This window comes from Parasteatoda tepidariorum, chromosome 9 (genome assembly GCF_043381705.1).
Source record: "Parasteatoda tepidariorum isolate YZ-2023 chromosome 9, CAS_Ptep_4.0, whole genome shotgun sequence".
Classification (NCBI taxonomy): Eukaryota; Metazoa; Arthropoda; class Arachnida; order Araneae; family Theridiidae; genus Parasteatoda; species Parasteatoda tepidariorum.
The window spans coordinates 88,620,875-88,638,172 of record NC_092212.1 but is presented as its reverse complement, the minus strand read 5'-3'; the positions used below and the strand labels follow the sequence as shown (position 1 = coordinate 88,638,172).

Sequence of the window (17,298 nt, the reverse complement as noted above, 5' to 3'; positions counted from 1 at the left end):
AGCCCAAGTCTGCGGGTTCGATCCCCGGCCCAGACACCGGATTTTCGGGATGCAGAAAATCCTCAGCGGCCATGTCGTATGATTATGCGGCATGTAAAAGATCCCTGGAGTGTCTTATTGACTCTTGGCATTTCCGGCAAAATTAAATTCCTAGTGCATCCAAAATAGAGTCTCGGTGCTGCCATCTAGTGTGGCAGAAACTAGACGTCCAAATCAACATGACCAACGGTATCTCACCCATTGTGGTGGTCCTGAAAGAGTGGATACCACCTCTGGAGAACGCACTAGGTCTGCTCATCGGCAAGACCGATTGTGCAGCTCATTGGAAATAAAACATTTCAAATCATGGGTTGCAAAAACTGTCTCCATTGATGTTTGTCGTCGGATTGATTTTCATGTCCATCCAGTGTTTCAAGACGTCACGAAATACTTTTCTTTCTCCAGCATTCATATTTATATTAAAATCACCGTAAAGATAGTAATTATACGTTAATAATAAAAAGAATTTAAAAATACTTTAAATTATTATTATGTAAATACATTACAAATGCCTGCTAGGGAAAATAAAAATAAAAACTGCAGTTGTCGCCATAGAAACGCATGCAATGACGACGCATGCGCACTGTTTACTGTTACTCTTAAACACAGTTGTAAAATGTGTGGACGCCATCAAATCCAAAACAAGACCCATTTTGCCAACGGGTAATAAATGTTGTCCTCTTCAAATTTCGAAATTCTGTAACTGTTATCGTGCGATATTCTTGAACACATACTTTATGCAGGCAAAATTTCATTAACGCTTCTGGAATAGTTTCAGAAGCAAAGCAATTTACAGAAAATTAGTGAAAACTCTTACCATTTTACTGTTGATTTCATGGAAATGTATTTCGCACACTTTGTCTACCACGTCTTCGTTCTCGAAGGTAACAAAACCGAAACCTATGGAATGAATAACAGTTACAATTAACAGAGGTAACAGAAATTCGACATTCTAGATAGTGCGAAAAAAATCACTCTTGAATGATTATTTTGACCGGTTCTAACTGGAAAGAAATTCCTTCGATTTATACTTTTTAAAATGTTCAAATCTAAATGAACCGAAATTTCAAGTCGAGCACGGATACAAACTTAAACAACGTTAATTTGTTGCTTTTAGGCCTCATGTAAGCTTGTTATGCTCTTTTTATTAAACATTTTGTTCTTAAAAGGTCTCAACAGTCATTCGTATTTTATAAACTGTTTTAAGAGGTATGGTGCATACTTTAAAATGAAAGAATGCTTTTAAAGAACATGCCTCAACATATCGTCCGAGAAATAAACATAACCTATATTAGAACATTTTTTAGAAACCATTAGAAAAATTATTCCTTATCTTGATTATTATAGGTGGTACAATTTAATGATCTTTTTTTTTAAAAGTATGACCAAAAATTTTTGGCCATATACTTTAAAAAAGGTTACTTGTTTCGGCAACCGTTATAAAAACATTCACACCAACATTTTTAGTAGCGGTTGCTAAAGAAAGGATTATTATATTAAATGAAAAAGTTTTGTATATTGCGAATGTTATTTATTGTTCCATCCATCTGTTTTTTTAGGAAAAGTTTAAAAACATATAAAAGAATTACCTCTGTGCCTGTTAGTCTGTTTGTCAAACATGAGCATTGCATCTTCCACCTGAAAGAATAACACGAAATGATAAGCGAAACAACATTTCCTTGATTTAAAGAAATATTTGTAAACTATGTAATATACAGTCGAACTCGTTTCTAACGAGCACAAAGGGACCGTAACATTGTACTCGTTAAATCCGAGTGCTCGTAATAAACGGATCCTTAAGGCAAGCGTGCAACCAGAAGAGGGAGGGGGGCTTGGGAGGTCAAATGATTGAGTTTACTTAAAATTTAATTGATATTTACTTACTTTAATTACATTAATTAATTTAATTAAATACTTTTCTTAATTTAATGACAACTAACCTCCCCAACATGCAAAAGATTAGAGCGATAAGGGCAATTAAATTTCAGTTCGCGGTTCTTTTTTTTTTTTTGATTTCACGCATTTCTCATCATTTTGAAAAAAAGATAAGACAGAAAGGCTAGAAAGATGAGAAAAAAGATTGTCAGACAGAAAAATATTGCTCGCTAAAACAGGGTCTTGCTCGTTAAAAGCGACTTCTGTTCCATAGACTTAACATTGATCCAACCAAATATTCTCGTTTCCCTCGGTAAATCCGAGTTCTCGTTAAATCCGAGCTCGTTATAAACGAGTTCGACTGTATATACATATATACGTAAAAAATGCGAGTTTAATAATGTAACGTAATGAAGTTAAACATTAAAAACGCTGTAGAACGATTAACATCAAAATAAAACAAACTGACTAGCCATTAACATAGCAGAAATTTACTGTTATATGGTAGGAGAATTAGAAAAAAGATATAATATAGTAATAGTTTGAATTAGTTTTGGGGGAATTTTAACCATCTTCTGTTTTAAATGAATGAAATTATTTATGTTACATGTAAAAAAGGATTTTAAATAAACAGGTTTTAGACAACGTGAAAAAAAAGTTATTAAAGATAAAGTAAAATTATCTAGTCTAAATTTATAAATTGCTGATGAGAGCATAAAATTAAAAAAAGGATTCTGTAATTTCAAGTAGATTTTTCTTTTAGTATTCGTCGAGTGGGAGAAGACTGATTTTACATTTCTTGATTTTGCTGACAAGACTGATTTTGCTCCACCTCGTCAAAACATTTATATCAAAAACAATTGAAAATAGATTAGATTTTTTTTTGTGAAGAAATCTTAATTCTCGTATGACTAAATGATGTCCTCTCGCACAGATTTGTTTGGAGAAAAGTAATCAAATAAATACTTAAATGAGTGTTGTTTAAAGAATTTTTAAAAATGTAAGTTTTTTTTAACGTAGTGAAGAAAAAATATTTTGACTAAAATGGCGACCTAAGATTTCGTGAAAACGCTTTTAAAATTATGCTTGCTTTCAAAATATTGTCCAATTGTTCACACTATTTGTCAAAATATCCTCTTTTCTAGAAAGAAAAACACTAAAGAATCCTATTAAATACTGTCATTTTATGGTTGAACGCAAAATTGAAAGAGAAATTCCACAGCTAAAATAATTTTTCATAACATTAAAAATGATTATTAAAAATTATTTTTAGTACCAAAGTTTCTTTAAAATCTGTTATTTTCAGAAGTTTATTCAGTGAAAGTGTTATGAATAACTTTAGAAGAGAATTATTTCATGACGATTAGCTTATGATCAGGTCAGATTTTACTTTCTTAAGCACTTTTATAAAACTCATATGCATTGCATTACTTTCCAAATAATGTGTGCTTATCATAAGTGGGAAAAAAATCAAAAGATTAATTCCGTTTCCAGCCATCGAGTTATTTTAAGAAAAACAAATTTGAAAGTATTTTTTTCTGGTCGAAAATAGAAAAATATTCTTTCCTCGAATATTACAAAAAAATCATTAGTAAAAAAAATAAAATTCATAGTTATAGAAACAAAATCGTAGTAACAAAAATTGGTAGAAATAAATTAAAAATCAAATTGCATTATCACATACAGGCCATAGTAAAAATAAATACATATCACAAATAGTTTTTTTTAAATCTGAAATAAACACACGGGGTGTTCTATAACTATCACTCTTGATAAAATGCACCTCTAAAAAATACAATCTTTGGGACTTTGAGTGCTTGCTAATTAAATGAAAAAATTTAAGATCAATCATTCTGAAGATTAAGATAAAATCAGGTAGAAGAATAATTCAGCAATGATTATTTCACAAAATAGAGTGCAGAGGTATCCAATTTCATGAATGGGCGATAAAAATATTCGATAACATGGTTCAATTAACCTGGTTATAAGATACACCCCCCACTGGTGTGTGTTTTATAACCAGAAAATTGCACTTAAGTGCATAGTTTTATTTATAAAATAATACTTTGTGGCTTGATGTCGATTCTTAGCACTTCTTGGAAAGATTTTCAATAAAATGTATTCTTCACACAAAGCTTGTTAGTATTCACAACTGGCTTTTGCAATAACTTTTACGTATCCTTCTTAAAATCAACTCAGAGTTGTAATGTACTGATATTGTAGGATCAAAAAATGTGTAACCTTATTTCAAGTGAAGCACATTCAATTTATAGAGTGTAACTAAATTTAAAGACTCGTCAGGGCTTGCACCAATTTCACGCGCATACAATTCATACGAAATTATCTTCGTTTCCATACGAATGTTGGCGTATCTTCAGCAAATTGTTTATGACTTGGTGTGATTTTGTCTTCTATGCAACAAATGTATTTTATATGTTTTCAGTAACCTAATAAAGATGGGTCAGGATAGCCTGGTTGGTAAGGCACTGGGAACATGTCCAAACGTTCGTGGGTTCGATCCCCGCCGGCTGAAGACTCCCCGTGTAGTAAACGGTGACCGATGTACGTAAAATCCTTGGAGTCGCAAAGTCCTCCATATTCCCATTACAAATCAATACCCCTGGAGGTACTGATCCAGGAGTTTCCTTCTTGTCTTCTGGAGTGGTTCAAAATGACAAGGCTATGGAGTTGAACATTAGTTGTCGTAAACCCAAAATTGGGCTGGCTTTTCAAAGACGGATATAAACCTAATTAAGATATTTAATTTTTAAATAACTGTAAATTGTATAATTTCTATCCTTTTCTCCGATTAATATTCTCTCTGTACTGTGTTTGATTTATAACTAATTACATTTTAAAAATTAGTGTATCTTAAAATTTTATTGACTGTTATGTGTGTCTTATCTTAATGTACTAACAAATTTCAGTGTTATTGGTACAAAAGGCAGATATATTTCACACCTAGTTGTGAACATTCTCGGTATATTAAATCATAGGAGTATAAGGGAGATTCAATGGTAGAAAATTCAAAGGAAACTCAAATATTGTCATTTTTTATGCATTATTGTGACTGTCTTAAGTATCACTTAAAGAAAAATTGAATATATTTATTTAAAACTGGTTTATTGATAGAGAAAATTATGAGAGTGTCATTTTCAAAATATGTTGAATAAAGAAAGCAGCTCCGAAGTACATTTACTGAAATAATGTTCTGAAATATCACAGCTCTATCGAAAATAGTTTTCAAATTAAGTCCAAGAGAGAGGAACGGTTTATGTTCATTTTTCCAAAAAATGGATGGCCGCATTTTGAAGATTTTTGACAAATCAATAACGTGAAAAATAGGTTTCTCCAGAGAATTTTTACACAATCCTGTGGAAAAATCTTTACTATCTTCTCCACTTTCATGGTCACCCCTTTGGTCTTCAAATCAGATTTAATTTTTGTCAATTTTAGCTTCTTTCGTAATTAATATAAACTTCTGTTAAAATCATTCTTCAACCATAAATAGTATTCCGAATGATCGTTCAACATTTGTTCCATAGCAAGATGGCGCCATTTCAAATTACGGTTTAATGTTGCCCTCTAATTTTTGTAACTATGTCCTGACATTCATAGAGTCCATTAAGTGTTTCAAAGTGAATTCATTTTGAAATCGGACACCTTTTTTTACTATGCACTCTGTGTCCATTCTCAATAACGTTTCAGAGAAGTGCATTTGCAAGAGCGTTGTTTAGAAAACACCCTGAGCATCCATTTAACAAAAATCTATTGGATATAGCATGTTTCTCTGATGGATTCTCTGTTAATCTTCCAGGCAATTCTAAAGGAAACTGAATGTGTTTAAATACCACTGGACTATAAACAGCTAAGAGATCTCCACATGCATATTAATACTATTTTAAGTAAATAAATGCCGACCTCTCTCAGCACAGTAGAGACTAATTAGAAAAATGAAATATCTAGTTTTAAATAGTCTAAAAAAAAAGGAAAATTCATTCACCAACAAGGAATTTTTTTGGTATCTAAGGTTTCAAATTACACGAATCACTCACAACCTTGACGTATATAGTTCGTTCACCAGGAGTTGGAGCTTGGCTCCGCCTTCATCACGTGGTATCCGACGACATTGTTTAACTATTTTTGGGAGAAGAATGTGAATAATCCATCTTAAACAAGATAACTATTTGGCGATCGTATGACAAACATATCGATTTTATGTGCATTTTTTTAACATTAATTATTTCATAAATTTGATGATATTTCTCTCTTTTGATTGAACAGTTTGTCCTTTTTGAGACATTTTGCTGGGGAAACAGCAGTTTTTAAAATTAAAATATATTTAATTAGCTAGAGTAACGAAAAAAATCATAGCAGGTGATAAAGCGAAGTAAGTGGCTGGAAAAGAATTCACTGTTTGCGTTTGGCGCGCATTAAGGGTTGTCTAATTTTCAAGCGCGGAGATGTTTCTCCTCTTACTCCCACCCTGAAATTAACTCTTGCGTCCGAGGAGGTGGAGCCAAGTGCCAACACCTGGTGAACGAACTATACTTCACTCTTAAGGTAGAAACAAGGTGGGGAAAATAAATGTTATTAAACTTATTAATTTATAAATTATTAATTTATTAATTTATAAATGTTATAAAAGTTATTAAAAACTAATTGCAAAATAATTGGGGTGGTTCGTTTCATTCATTTGAAGAAATGTCGATCGTTTATTATTACAACTTCTTAGCAACTCAAACAACATCCACTTATCGAGGTTTTATACATTCTCATAGTTGTTATTTTATTAACAGACTTGTTGATACATTTCTCATAATGTCAGATTCGAATCCATGATCATTAGTTTCCAAAGAGAGGTTGGCTTCATCATCTGTAAGAGTGTCTCCTTAAAATGGACAATAAAACCATTTTCGATCCACTCACTAATTTTTGGATGAAGTTTTTTGAATTCTCAAATAATGAAATTTCAAACATTCGTGTATTTTTCTGTTTTGTTTCAAAGATTAAAATTTAAAATCTATCTTCAATGAAAATACTGCGACTTAGGAATTAAAACTTTAGAGTATTTAAAAGTTGAAGAATTTGTTTTGAAGAATAAAAATTGGAAGTAAAAATCTACAATGAATAATCGTTGTTGTGAGTGATTTTTTTCTTCTTCATCTATTAAATAAACTCGGACCCCGCTATAGTGATCCGTGTGTGGTGCTAGTAAAGAGTCCACTATAAAAGATAGTTCACTCATTTCAAAATCGTTGCAAAAAAAAAATATATATATATATATTGCAATGGTAATGTTGGAAATTGTGATTGCAAAACTACATATTTTACTTCATAAATTATTAATAGACTAAATATGCTGTCTTTCAGCAATGTAGTTTTCTTACACCGAGATTCTGTTTATTACGAAATTTATTACGTTAAATAACATTAAAAAATTCCCCATATAACGAAGTGGTTGTCACCCAACTATTTTAAGCGTTTATCTCCTCAGTTTTCGTTAGTTCTTACATGTTTATTTTTCTAATCCACTATTTTTGAAAAAAAAAAGAAGAAAAATTGCAATCAAAAGTTAAATTTCTATACTACCGATTGATTCTTTTTCCTATGTGCTTCTTTTGGAACTATTCGCAGTGACTCGATTTTAACACTCCTTTCTAATTAAGAGTCATATAATTTTTGACTCTTAATAACGACTCTTAATAAAAATCTTTATTTAAATACAAAAAAATCCAAGAATATTTCGTAAGAGTATGAAATAACGTACCGTAAACCGAGGCGAGTCTACCCATCCAGGGGCGAGTCTTACCGACGGAGGTTTTTACCGACGGAGGACTTAGTTCAGACTCTAAGGAAGAGGGCGCTGTAGTAGTTTGATCCGTTTTTATTTATTTGGTGTCTTTTTAACCGACCTGTTCAAACGTCTTTTGAGAGATCAGCAAACTTTTAGTTGGTGCTCCGTAAGTATATTATTATTATTACTATTTTCACTTTGGTTAAGTGATAAACTTATCTAAGACTAAGATTACATTAACTTTATATGAAAAAACAACAAAAAGAATGTAAGTTTTGCTGTTGTAAACAAAAAGCCAGAATTCGCGGGGCGAGTCTACCCATTCGTATTTAGTTTTAATAAAGCATAATAATATAATTTAGAACTTTGTTTATATTAAAATTAAGTCATTTTAAATGAATTTGAGTATATTATTTTAATTCTGCATTGATAAATTTATCATTAATAAGAAAATTTATAGGTTAAATATAAATGTAAATATAAAATATGTTTATTTTACCTATTTTTTCAATTTTTATATTACAAAATTAACTTTTTTTATTTAATGCAAGTTAAATAAATTATTATTTATAAATTATTATTACCTCCCAAAAGAATGGGAAAAGGATTTTTCATGATTCCCAATGTTTGAATTTCGATTTTGTTAATAATCTTTAATTATTATTATTTATTAATTATTTAATTGTAAATTTATATTAATTTTAATTTATTTTTATCAACAATAATCAGAAAAAAATGTTATTTTATAATGTTAATGATTATAAAAACAAAACTGTGATCAAAATGTGATAATCGATCAAATACTCAATTTGTGTTATTTTATGAATAAAAAAATGGAATATATAATAAAGTTATGAATTTTACTTCATAAATATCCTATATAGTAACTAAAATAACAATTTAATAGTAAAATTTGATTATTTACAATGTTAACATTCATTTTAGTAGAATGGGTAGACTCGCCCCATACGAGAGATTTGTCAGCAGTTCTATAAAAATATACAGTAACAGCGTAACTGTTAATATTTATTAAAATCGATTTCACAGCTTTAAAGAGGGATAAATAGCGATTCCGAAACACCTATTAAAAGCCTTTTTTCTTTAATATTTACAAAAGTTTGACTACTTGAGAATTTAAAAAACTGAAAAAATGGGTAGACTCGCCCAGGTTTACGATAAGTTATTTCTAGAAGCTGAAGTGAGATTTTTATTATAGCGGGGTCTGATATTATTTGTTCTTTTTAAGGATAGGTTCATATATAAATAAAAGCTTGATAAGGGCAATTAATTCCTTTGTTGGTGAAAAATGAGAGACAACCGAGCGAGAGAAGAGGGGGTGTTTCTAAATGTAGAGACTATCTATGAGTATGTTTCATTATATAATTCATTCTTACTGTTTCCATATGGAATCCATGACTCGGCAAATCCAGAGGAACGTTATCTGCCCACAAAATAAAGTAAGAACAATAAAATAAACACATTTTCCCATTCAAAGCTTGGGTATAATAATAATAAAAGAAAGCTCCTTCAATAGCCACCATTTTTATTTAGTTTCACTTTCGACGTCTTCTTCAATAGTTATTGGATCGATTATTAGCGCACAGTGACAAATGTATTATTTTAAATCTAGCTTAAACTTCTGAAACCTGTTTTTATGAATCAAAGTTAATAGTTAATTGAAATAAATAAAAGAATTGTGCTCATTTTTCTTAACCCAATGGTATAAAAAATAATATTTTTTATAAACTTTGCATTGATATAGGTATTTAACTCGAGTTCCTAACTTTTGTTTAGCAATTAATTAACTGTTTATTTAAGATAACGCGGAACAATGATTTAAATATTATTTTGAATAAATTTAAAAAAAAACACTTTAACTTTGATTAAAAACGTGATTATAAGGAAGTGTATCACGGAGAAGGAAATAAGTTCTCCGAATTGGGTATACTATAGCTTACGTCACAGGTTGTGTTATTCCTACTAAATTTAACCCATGAACGGCATTTTCTGCGAGCCTAACTTCAAGCCACAAATAAACAAACGAAGTGTTNGTATCACGGAAAAGGAAATAAAAGCACCGAATTGATCGAAAAAAATTCCGATTTGTAATAAAAAATTTAAAAAAAAAAAAAAAAACGTTTTTAAGGTTTTAAGGTTTGAAAAAGCAAATATCATTTTCCTTCCTTATGCGTTTAAAAATAAAATTTTTTTCTTCCATAAGCAAATTTTTTATTATCGGACAAAAATTAAACATTTATTTAATTTTTTCCCCCTACAGGTTCCATTTTGCATTTATTACAACTACGCTAAACATATTTGCACTTGGGTTCGCTGCCTATTGTAATGATAGAATGTTTAGCAAAACGTGATGAGATCGGCAAACCAACATTAGGCTATATAATTAAAAAAATATTACATATGAGTTAGAATTCGTGAAAATATGAACTATGAACATAATTTTCAAAGTAATTTTAGGAATTTGCCGTAATTTTAAATTTACTCAATTGACAATACACAAAAGAAAAATTGTTATTATTTTTTAAAATGAAGAAGGGATAAAACGGAAATATTGACCTTTCCAAATTGTTGAAAATAGTTTTTAACATCGTCCAGTGTCGTCGGAGCTGATAGTCCGCCCACAAAGACTTTCTTCGTCCTGGTCACCATCTGAAACAACAACACATTTATAATTTCTCTAACCATGTACTTACCTACATTGTTTTAAAGAAACATGGTTGTAATTCTCGCCAATCAATGAACTAGTAAATCTGATATGCATGTGCAAAGCAAAATTTTGCAACTAGCATTTTTAACATGTAGACTCTTTTCTCAGAATTTGAAAATTTTAAACAATAAAAAAGAAAAAAAAATCTTTTTTCATTCAGAAAACAATGACAATAAATGATAGAGTCATTAAAAGAAGTTTATTCAAAATAAGTAAGAGTTGTACAAAACGAAATTTATAATTTTCTTTTTTAAAGGAAACAATTTTAATTTAAAAAATAAAATTACGAAAGAAAGAAAATTGTGATTGTATTATTGCAATCACTGGTTACCCATTCGTCAAATGTTTCTTTTCCTTACTTAATAGACTTTTATAAACAAAAATTGTCATTGGTTGCAAAAACTGCATCGATTTGTCCGCTCATCGTGCTTCTTCGGTTTCCAATCAATCAATATAAATTTCTTAAGACGTCATAAAATTCTTTTCCTTCTTCAGTATTCATATTTATATCATATATAATCACCGCCAAGATAGCAATTATAAATAAGTGAATCACAAAATGAATATTAAAATAATTTGAATTAACATTATATAGAAACATTAAAAATATTTGTCGGGGAAATTAAAAGGAAAAACTCAGAAGTGAAAACAATCAATTCCAAGAAATTCCAAAATCATTATCCACTTTTTTTATTTGATCTTGCTGTATCGATTTTTATTAATGATTTTTAATGACTTATACAATTCTATATTTGAGATTATGGTTTTGATGTTGATCGAAGTTATCCAGTTCATTTTAAAGTTTTAACTTAAGACAATATTTAAAAAAGAATTCTAAAAAAATTATCAAACGGTAGCGGTCGCCATAGCAACACATGCAATGACGACGCATACGCACTGTTTACTAGAACTGTTGAACACAGTTCAAAAGTGTGATAGCGTCCAAATAAGGTGCGCATGCCATCAAACCCAAAACAACTCCAACAACCATTTTTCCAATGGGTAAAAATGTATATATTAGTAATGTAAGGCATTTTTTTTTAAGCGTATCTTATAAGAACATGTCAAGTTTCATTTTCAAAATGTAGAAAATTTCAAGAAACAGTTGTGACATTTTCAAAATATTATAAAATATACAAAATAATTCCCTATTTATTTAAACATATAATAATACTAACATGCAAATGAGATGCGCCCTATTAGGTGACAGACAATTCGTTATATTTCGCCCAAATCGTTACATATTTCACCCAAATATAGCGATTTAATCCATTATTATGAAAAGGCCATCATATTAATCATAACATTTTATATTTATTAATCATAACATATTTTATATTTAATACAAGGACATGATGATGCAAACGAGTGAATGAGATTTTAACGTTTGTTGCTCTGATTCCTCTTTGGTTTTTATCACTATTAACAGAACAAAAGGTATGTGTAAAATATTTATTTGTCCCTTATTTAACAATTATTTCTAGAAAGTTTTTTTGATGTGTTAATACAACGTTCATTGTTACTCAAAATTAAAACCTGAAAATTTAAAGCGGTTTGTTATTAAGAAATCCTAAGATCCTAAACCTTATTGGTACCAAAATATATTAAAATCTAACTCATTAACCCGTTTCGCAGTTTCAAAACTGTACATACGTTATATCCATTTTTATTATAAGCTTTATGTCACCCTATGTAATGAAAAATGATGTACACAAAATTGTAAAGCATTGTTAACTTCCACCTTCAATTTTTTAATAATCTTTTTGAAGTGAAATTATTCAATGAGTTTTTATAACAACCAAATAATTAAAAAAGAAAATTTTTTACTGAATTCGAACGGTTAAGGAGCAAATCCATTTACATTTTATATCAATAGAATCGAAAACCTGCACTAATTAAATAATTTATCTTGAGATATTTTTAATTTCGATGTAACATAACCATATCTTGATAAAGAAAACAATTAATATTTTTTTTTTAAAGTCCATTACTATTTAGCTCAACAAAGTTACTTTTACTTCTTCTAGTTACTTTTTATTAAATAATTAAAATTTTTTCTCCCATATGAAACTAAAATTAATGAATTTAATTTAATAAATGAATTAATGTTTAAAAAAAAAACTGTATTAACATCAAGTGTGATCCACTACAAGTTCAAAAAGATGTATTTGAATTTGAATAGATGATTAAAAAGTATTTCATTAATGACTGAAAATTTGAACAAGATATCTATCTATATTATATAAAACGCTTATACGTACGTATGTATCAATAAAACCGATGATATTTCTTTTCTCGCGTTGGCAACAGTTTTCATTTTTAATTGATAGGATTCGGGGCGCAAGAGCACGTAGTGAGCATATCATATGTCTAATCGGGTGAATTCTCACCGAATTATCAAAAAAATTCTCACAAAATTATCTTCATCGAAGCCGATGCTTTACATCCGGAGTTCAGTACTATTTCATGTTGTTTTACAACGCATTGTTTTAGCCTTCTGGTGGGAAAGACTTTAAAACAAAACTTACAACAGTTACTTTTCGCAACAACTGAAATTTAGAATAGTGTGATTAAGAAAAATATGTGAACTGTTTGCAATTTCAAATTAATATTGAAATGCACAGGTTTAGAATTTTCTACAGTGAAAAGTTTTCGGAACTTCAGTGTTCAAAAAAGTATACAAAAGCTAGACGTTAAGAACGTATCCAATGAGCGAGCAAAGCGAGCATCGGATTGCGAAGCAATCCGAAGTGAACTGCGAAAGCAGTTCCGGGGGTTGGCGAGCGCTAGCGAGCAGGGGGCGAAGCCTCCTAGTATAAATATATATAGAGAGAGTGTGAACTAATAGTAGGAATTGAAAAAATAAAAGGCTATCAGGCAACTATAAAAGTATAAATTTGGTGAAGTGGACCACACGTGCTACCACGTAATGTTCTGTGTTAAATTTATCTGACACAGCGAATATAAAATAATTAAATATTTAAAGTGCTCAAAAAACTTTTTTTTTCAACTAGAGCTATAAGTTAGAAGTTATCACTGATGTTATCTATAAAATATGTGTAAAATCTAAATCGCTTATAGTAAAATTTTAAAACAATGACTAAGGCTTAACCCATCAGAAAATTCCATTTCGTTTTTCGTTCATCCCTATTTAATGAATGAATTAATATTGAAAATAACTGTATTAACATCAAGTGTATTCCATCAAGTGAAGTGGATGAATAAAAATTATTTTATTAACTATTGAAAATTTGAACAAAATATAGGAGTGTGAACTTATAGTAGGAATTAAATAAGCAAATTAATGAATAAAGGTGGAGGCGACAGGAGATCAGATCGATGATATAATACTGCCGGTCTAGAAAATGACTCCCGAATCTTAACAGCTGTTATATAAGATTAAATAATATTACAACTTTTGACATCTATCAATACTTTTAGAGGTATGAAATTTGATGTGCTGATTGAACCGTTTTTTTTTTCTATGATAAATTCTACTATAAGTTATCGAAAATCGCTTATGCAAGAATTACTAACAATAACACTTACCCGCATACATTTTTTGAATTATTTAAACAGTGCACGTCACTCATATTATACATAGAAATAATATTAAGAACAAGAAAAGTATTTAAACCAAATTGTAATTTAGTTAAGGTACAAAAAAAAATGTACTTTTGTCTAAATTAACATTTTGTATTTTTAAAGAGAAAACCTCCAACCGCATTATTGAAATGAAATGAAACAACAAAAAAAAATACCTAAGCAATTAGAGTGAATTTCATTAATTCAACTACAGACAATGGACGAAAACTGCAACCTTTTTCATTCTATTCGTAGTTAGGCTTATTACCAAAAGAGGGCGCTGTATACTTTAGGTAAAAAAAATTACTTCGCTTTCTTAACTTGCTGTTTTAGCATTGGAATGAAAACTCTTCAATACTCTCCTGTGGAGCCGTGGTGGCTCAGGGGATAGAGCGCTCTCTTCCCAATGAGGGGGAGGGTTCGAATCCCACTGGTGGTTGATCGATACGAATTCCACTACCGGCTCGCACTAACCACAATGCTGACATAAAATATACTCAATGACATAAAATTTTTTGTCTGTTGACAAAAAAAAAATGTTTATGCATGTGAAAAAAAGGAATTAAAAAAAAATAATCGTGTCCTATTATCACTATATAAATAAAAGCAAGCAATAAAAGGTAGAAATAAATTGCTTCCCCATCAAAAAAGTAACTCATCCCAGAGAAATTTCGACAATCGTTTTTTATCAGATATGTTTTTCACTTCACTTCAATTTAAAATTCCCTATAAAAATAAAAAAAAAGAATCTCGCCCGTTAGTGTGTTTAGTTGTAATTTAAGTTTACACTCGGTTACAAAATCGTGGTTGCAATAAAAAAACAAAGTATAAATGCCACGTCAATGAAACTTGTATCGACAGAAATTTCATCAACGGAAGTGTGTGTGGTGGAGGTGGTGGGGGTTGTGCGAATATAATCCTGTATAAAACGACTCTGGCGAGCGTGTTCTTGGCTATTTGCCAAATGGGTCTAAGTCGTCAGGAAAGATTCTCTCTTCTTAGGAATCGATATCCGAATGAGCCCCTTATTTCTTACGTATAAATACACTGTCCCCTTTTTTTTTCCTTCCTCATACTCTTTAACATTGCACGCAGTTACAAAAGCGCATATGGATTATTTAAATGCAAGTTAAAACATGTCAGGGGTCGAACATTCCCCGTCACCATTGCGCTTTTTCTTTAAAAAAAAAAACTGAAACATTTTCCGTGAAGAAAGAATGGTATCTTCTGACTTCGATGGGAAGGAATCATGGATTGATTTCATTCAGTAACGAAGTACGGTTGCTGAAATGTGTAATTCTAAGAATGACAGACCGTCGACCTTGTTAAACCTTGCAAAACATACTTATGACCACTTTATTTTCAGATAATACTAAATGGTGCTTCAATTTAGGAACTACTTTCCTTCACATACTATGCTCTACATTTAAATGACATAAGAAATTAATTATAATTTTGTTCCTGAAATTCAAGATTTTTAATAGGACACGATAAAGCCGATAAAATTATTGATTCCCTCCGGGGTTGGATTTAAATTGATTGGACATTGATTGCACACGGATCTGCTGTTCAGGGATATACGTTATATCGACACATCAGTGATTACTTTATATTGACTGTTAGTGATATACATTGTATCGACAGTGATCGGTTGTTCAGCTACAATACATTATGTCGACAGTGATCAGCTGTTAAGTGATATAGATTGTATCGTCAGTGATCGACTGTTCAATGATATACATTGTATCGACACTGATGGGCTGTTTAGTGTATACATTGTATTGACAGTGATCGACTGTTTAGTGATATACATTGTATCGACAGTGATCGGTTGTTCAGCTACAATACATTATGTCGACAGTGATCAGCTGTTAAGTGATATAGATTGTATCGACAGTGATCGACTGTTCAATGATATACATTGTATCGACACTGATCGGCTGTTTAGTGTATACATTGTATTGACAGTGATCGACTGTTTAGTAATATACATTATATCAACAGTGATCGACTGTTTAGTTACATGCATTATATCAACAGTGATCGACTTTTCAGTAATATACATTGTATCGACAGTGATCGACTGCTCAGTGATGTACATTATGTCGACAGTGATAACATTTATTGGGCAGATTTATAGAGTGATAAACAAATTCGCTAAAGGGTTAAAAATTTAAGTGAGTTCTTTGATTTATTCTTCCTTAAAGACTAGATTCCGTTATTAAATTCTTTCTCGAATTATGCTGGGGGGGAGGGGAGTATTATTGATTAAGGGGTTTTAAAAAACAAAGGTCGGTTAAAGAACACGCTTTTAATATACGCAAGAGTCATTTTAATCAGGAAACATTCGAAAGAATTCCCAGGTGTGGTTCTTTCTCGAATGTTTTATTAATGAAGCCGAAGAATCGTAAAATGAGTGGGGGAAGGGGGGGGGGTTGCCGCTGAAGGACCGGTATTTAATTTCCAGATTTTGGAAATAAACGTTGCTTTAAGTGACATTCCATATGTAAAGCGAGAGAAATGCCAAATGCCGTCGCTATTTTGATGATGTTAATAATGAAAGATGAATCATTTTCCAGTTCGAACAAGCCAAATTAGTTTAGGATGTTTAACAATTAATTTTCCGCATTACTTGACGACCCCTCTCTGCATTAAAAATAAAAGCGAAACCATCCTGAGTGAAAGGGGTCCAAAAGCTAATTATCCGCACGGAAATGAAATGGCATTATATCGCGCTTCATTTCAAACCCTGTTTCTGACATTACGAATAATCATTCGAAAATGGGAGATTCAATCTGTTTAAGGCTTTCTAAATACTCAAATCTCGCGAGAAAAAAAAATTATGTGTACAGTGTAGATTAAAAAATACACACTTTGAAAAAATTCTTTATTTCGAATTTACAGTCCCTGGCCAAATTATTAGACGCATTATAAGATTCTATGTAAAATTACAATAATCAGGTGATACTATACAACTGTAGGGGAGAGTGGGGTCTATTGTAACATTTTTTACTTAACTATTTTTAACTAATAAAAAATCCAATATATTATTAGTATTAATTGACAGACAACTAAAGTAGACTATCCTCTACTAGAAAAAAAATAAATACCTGATTTTAAATATTATTATATTAGTTATTAACAATTTTTGACAGTCGTGCACTTGTTACAATTGTCCCCACTTACGGGGTCAATTGTAACAGTTCATAAATTCAACTAAAACATAGTTAATTATACATATTATCATAGTTGTGATATATTTTTTTATTGATCAAAA

At 30.5% G+C, this 17,298-nt stretch overlaps 1 protein-coding gene across 5 annotated transcripts in view; it reads right to left on the bottom strand.

The window, feature by feature from the left end:
- LOC107445073 (RNA-binding protein Musashi homolog 2) overlaps nt 1-17,298 on the bottom strand; it is a 168,580-nt gene that overhangs the window by 30,926 nt on the left and 120,356 nt on the right. For all 5 annotated transcript variants that reach the window (XM_071185994.1, XM_071185997.1, XM_071185996.1 and 2 more), the window contains 3 exons: nt 10,286-10,378; nt 1,629-1,677; nt 857-939 (listed from right to left, as the gene is read on the bottom strand). In XM_071185994.1, the coding sequence (XP_071042095.1) occupies nt 857-939; nt 1,629-1,677; nt 10,286-10,378 (225 nt within the window). The remainder of the gene's footprint in view (nt 1-856; nt 940-1,628; nt 1,678-10,285; nt 10,379-17,298) is intronic.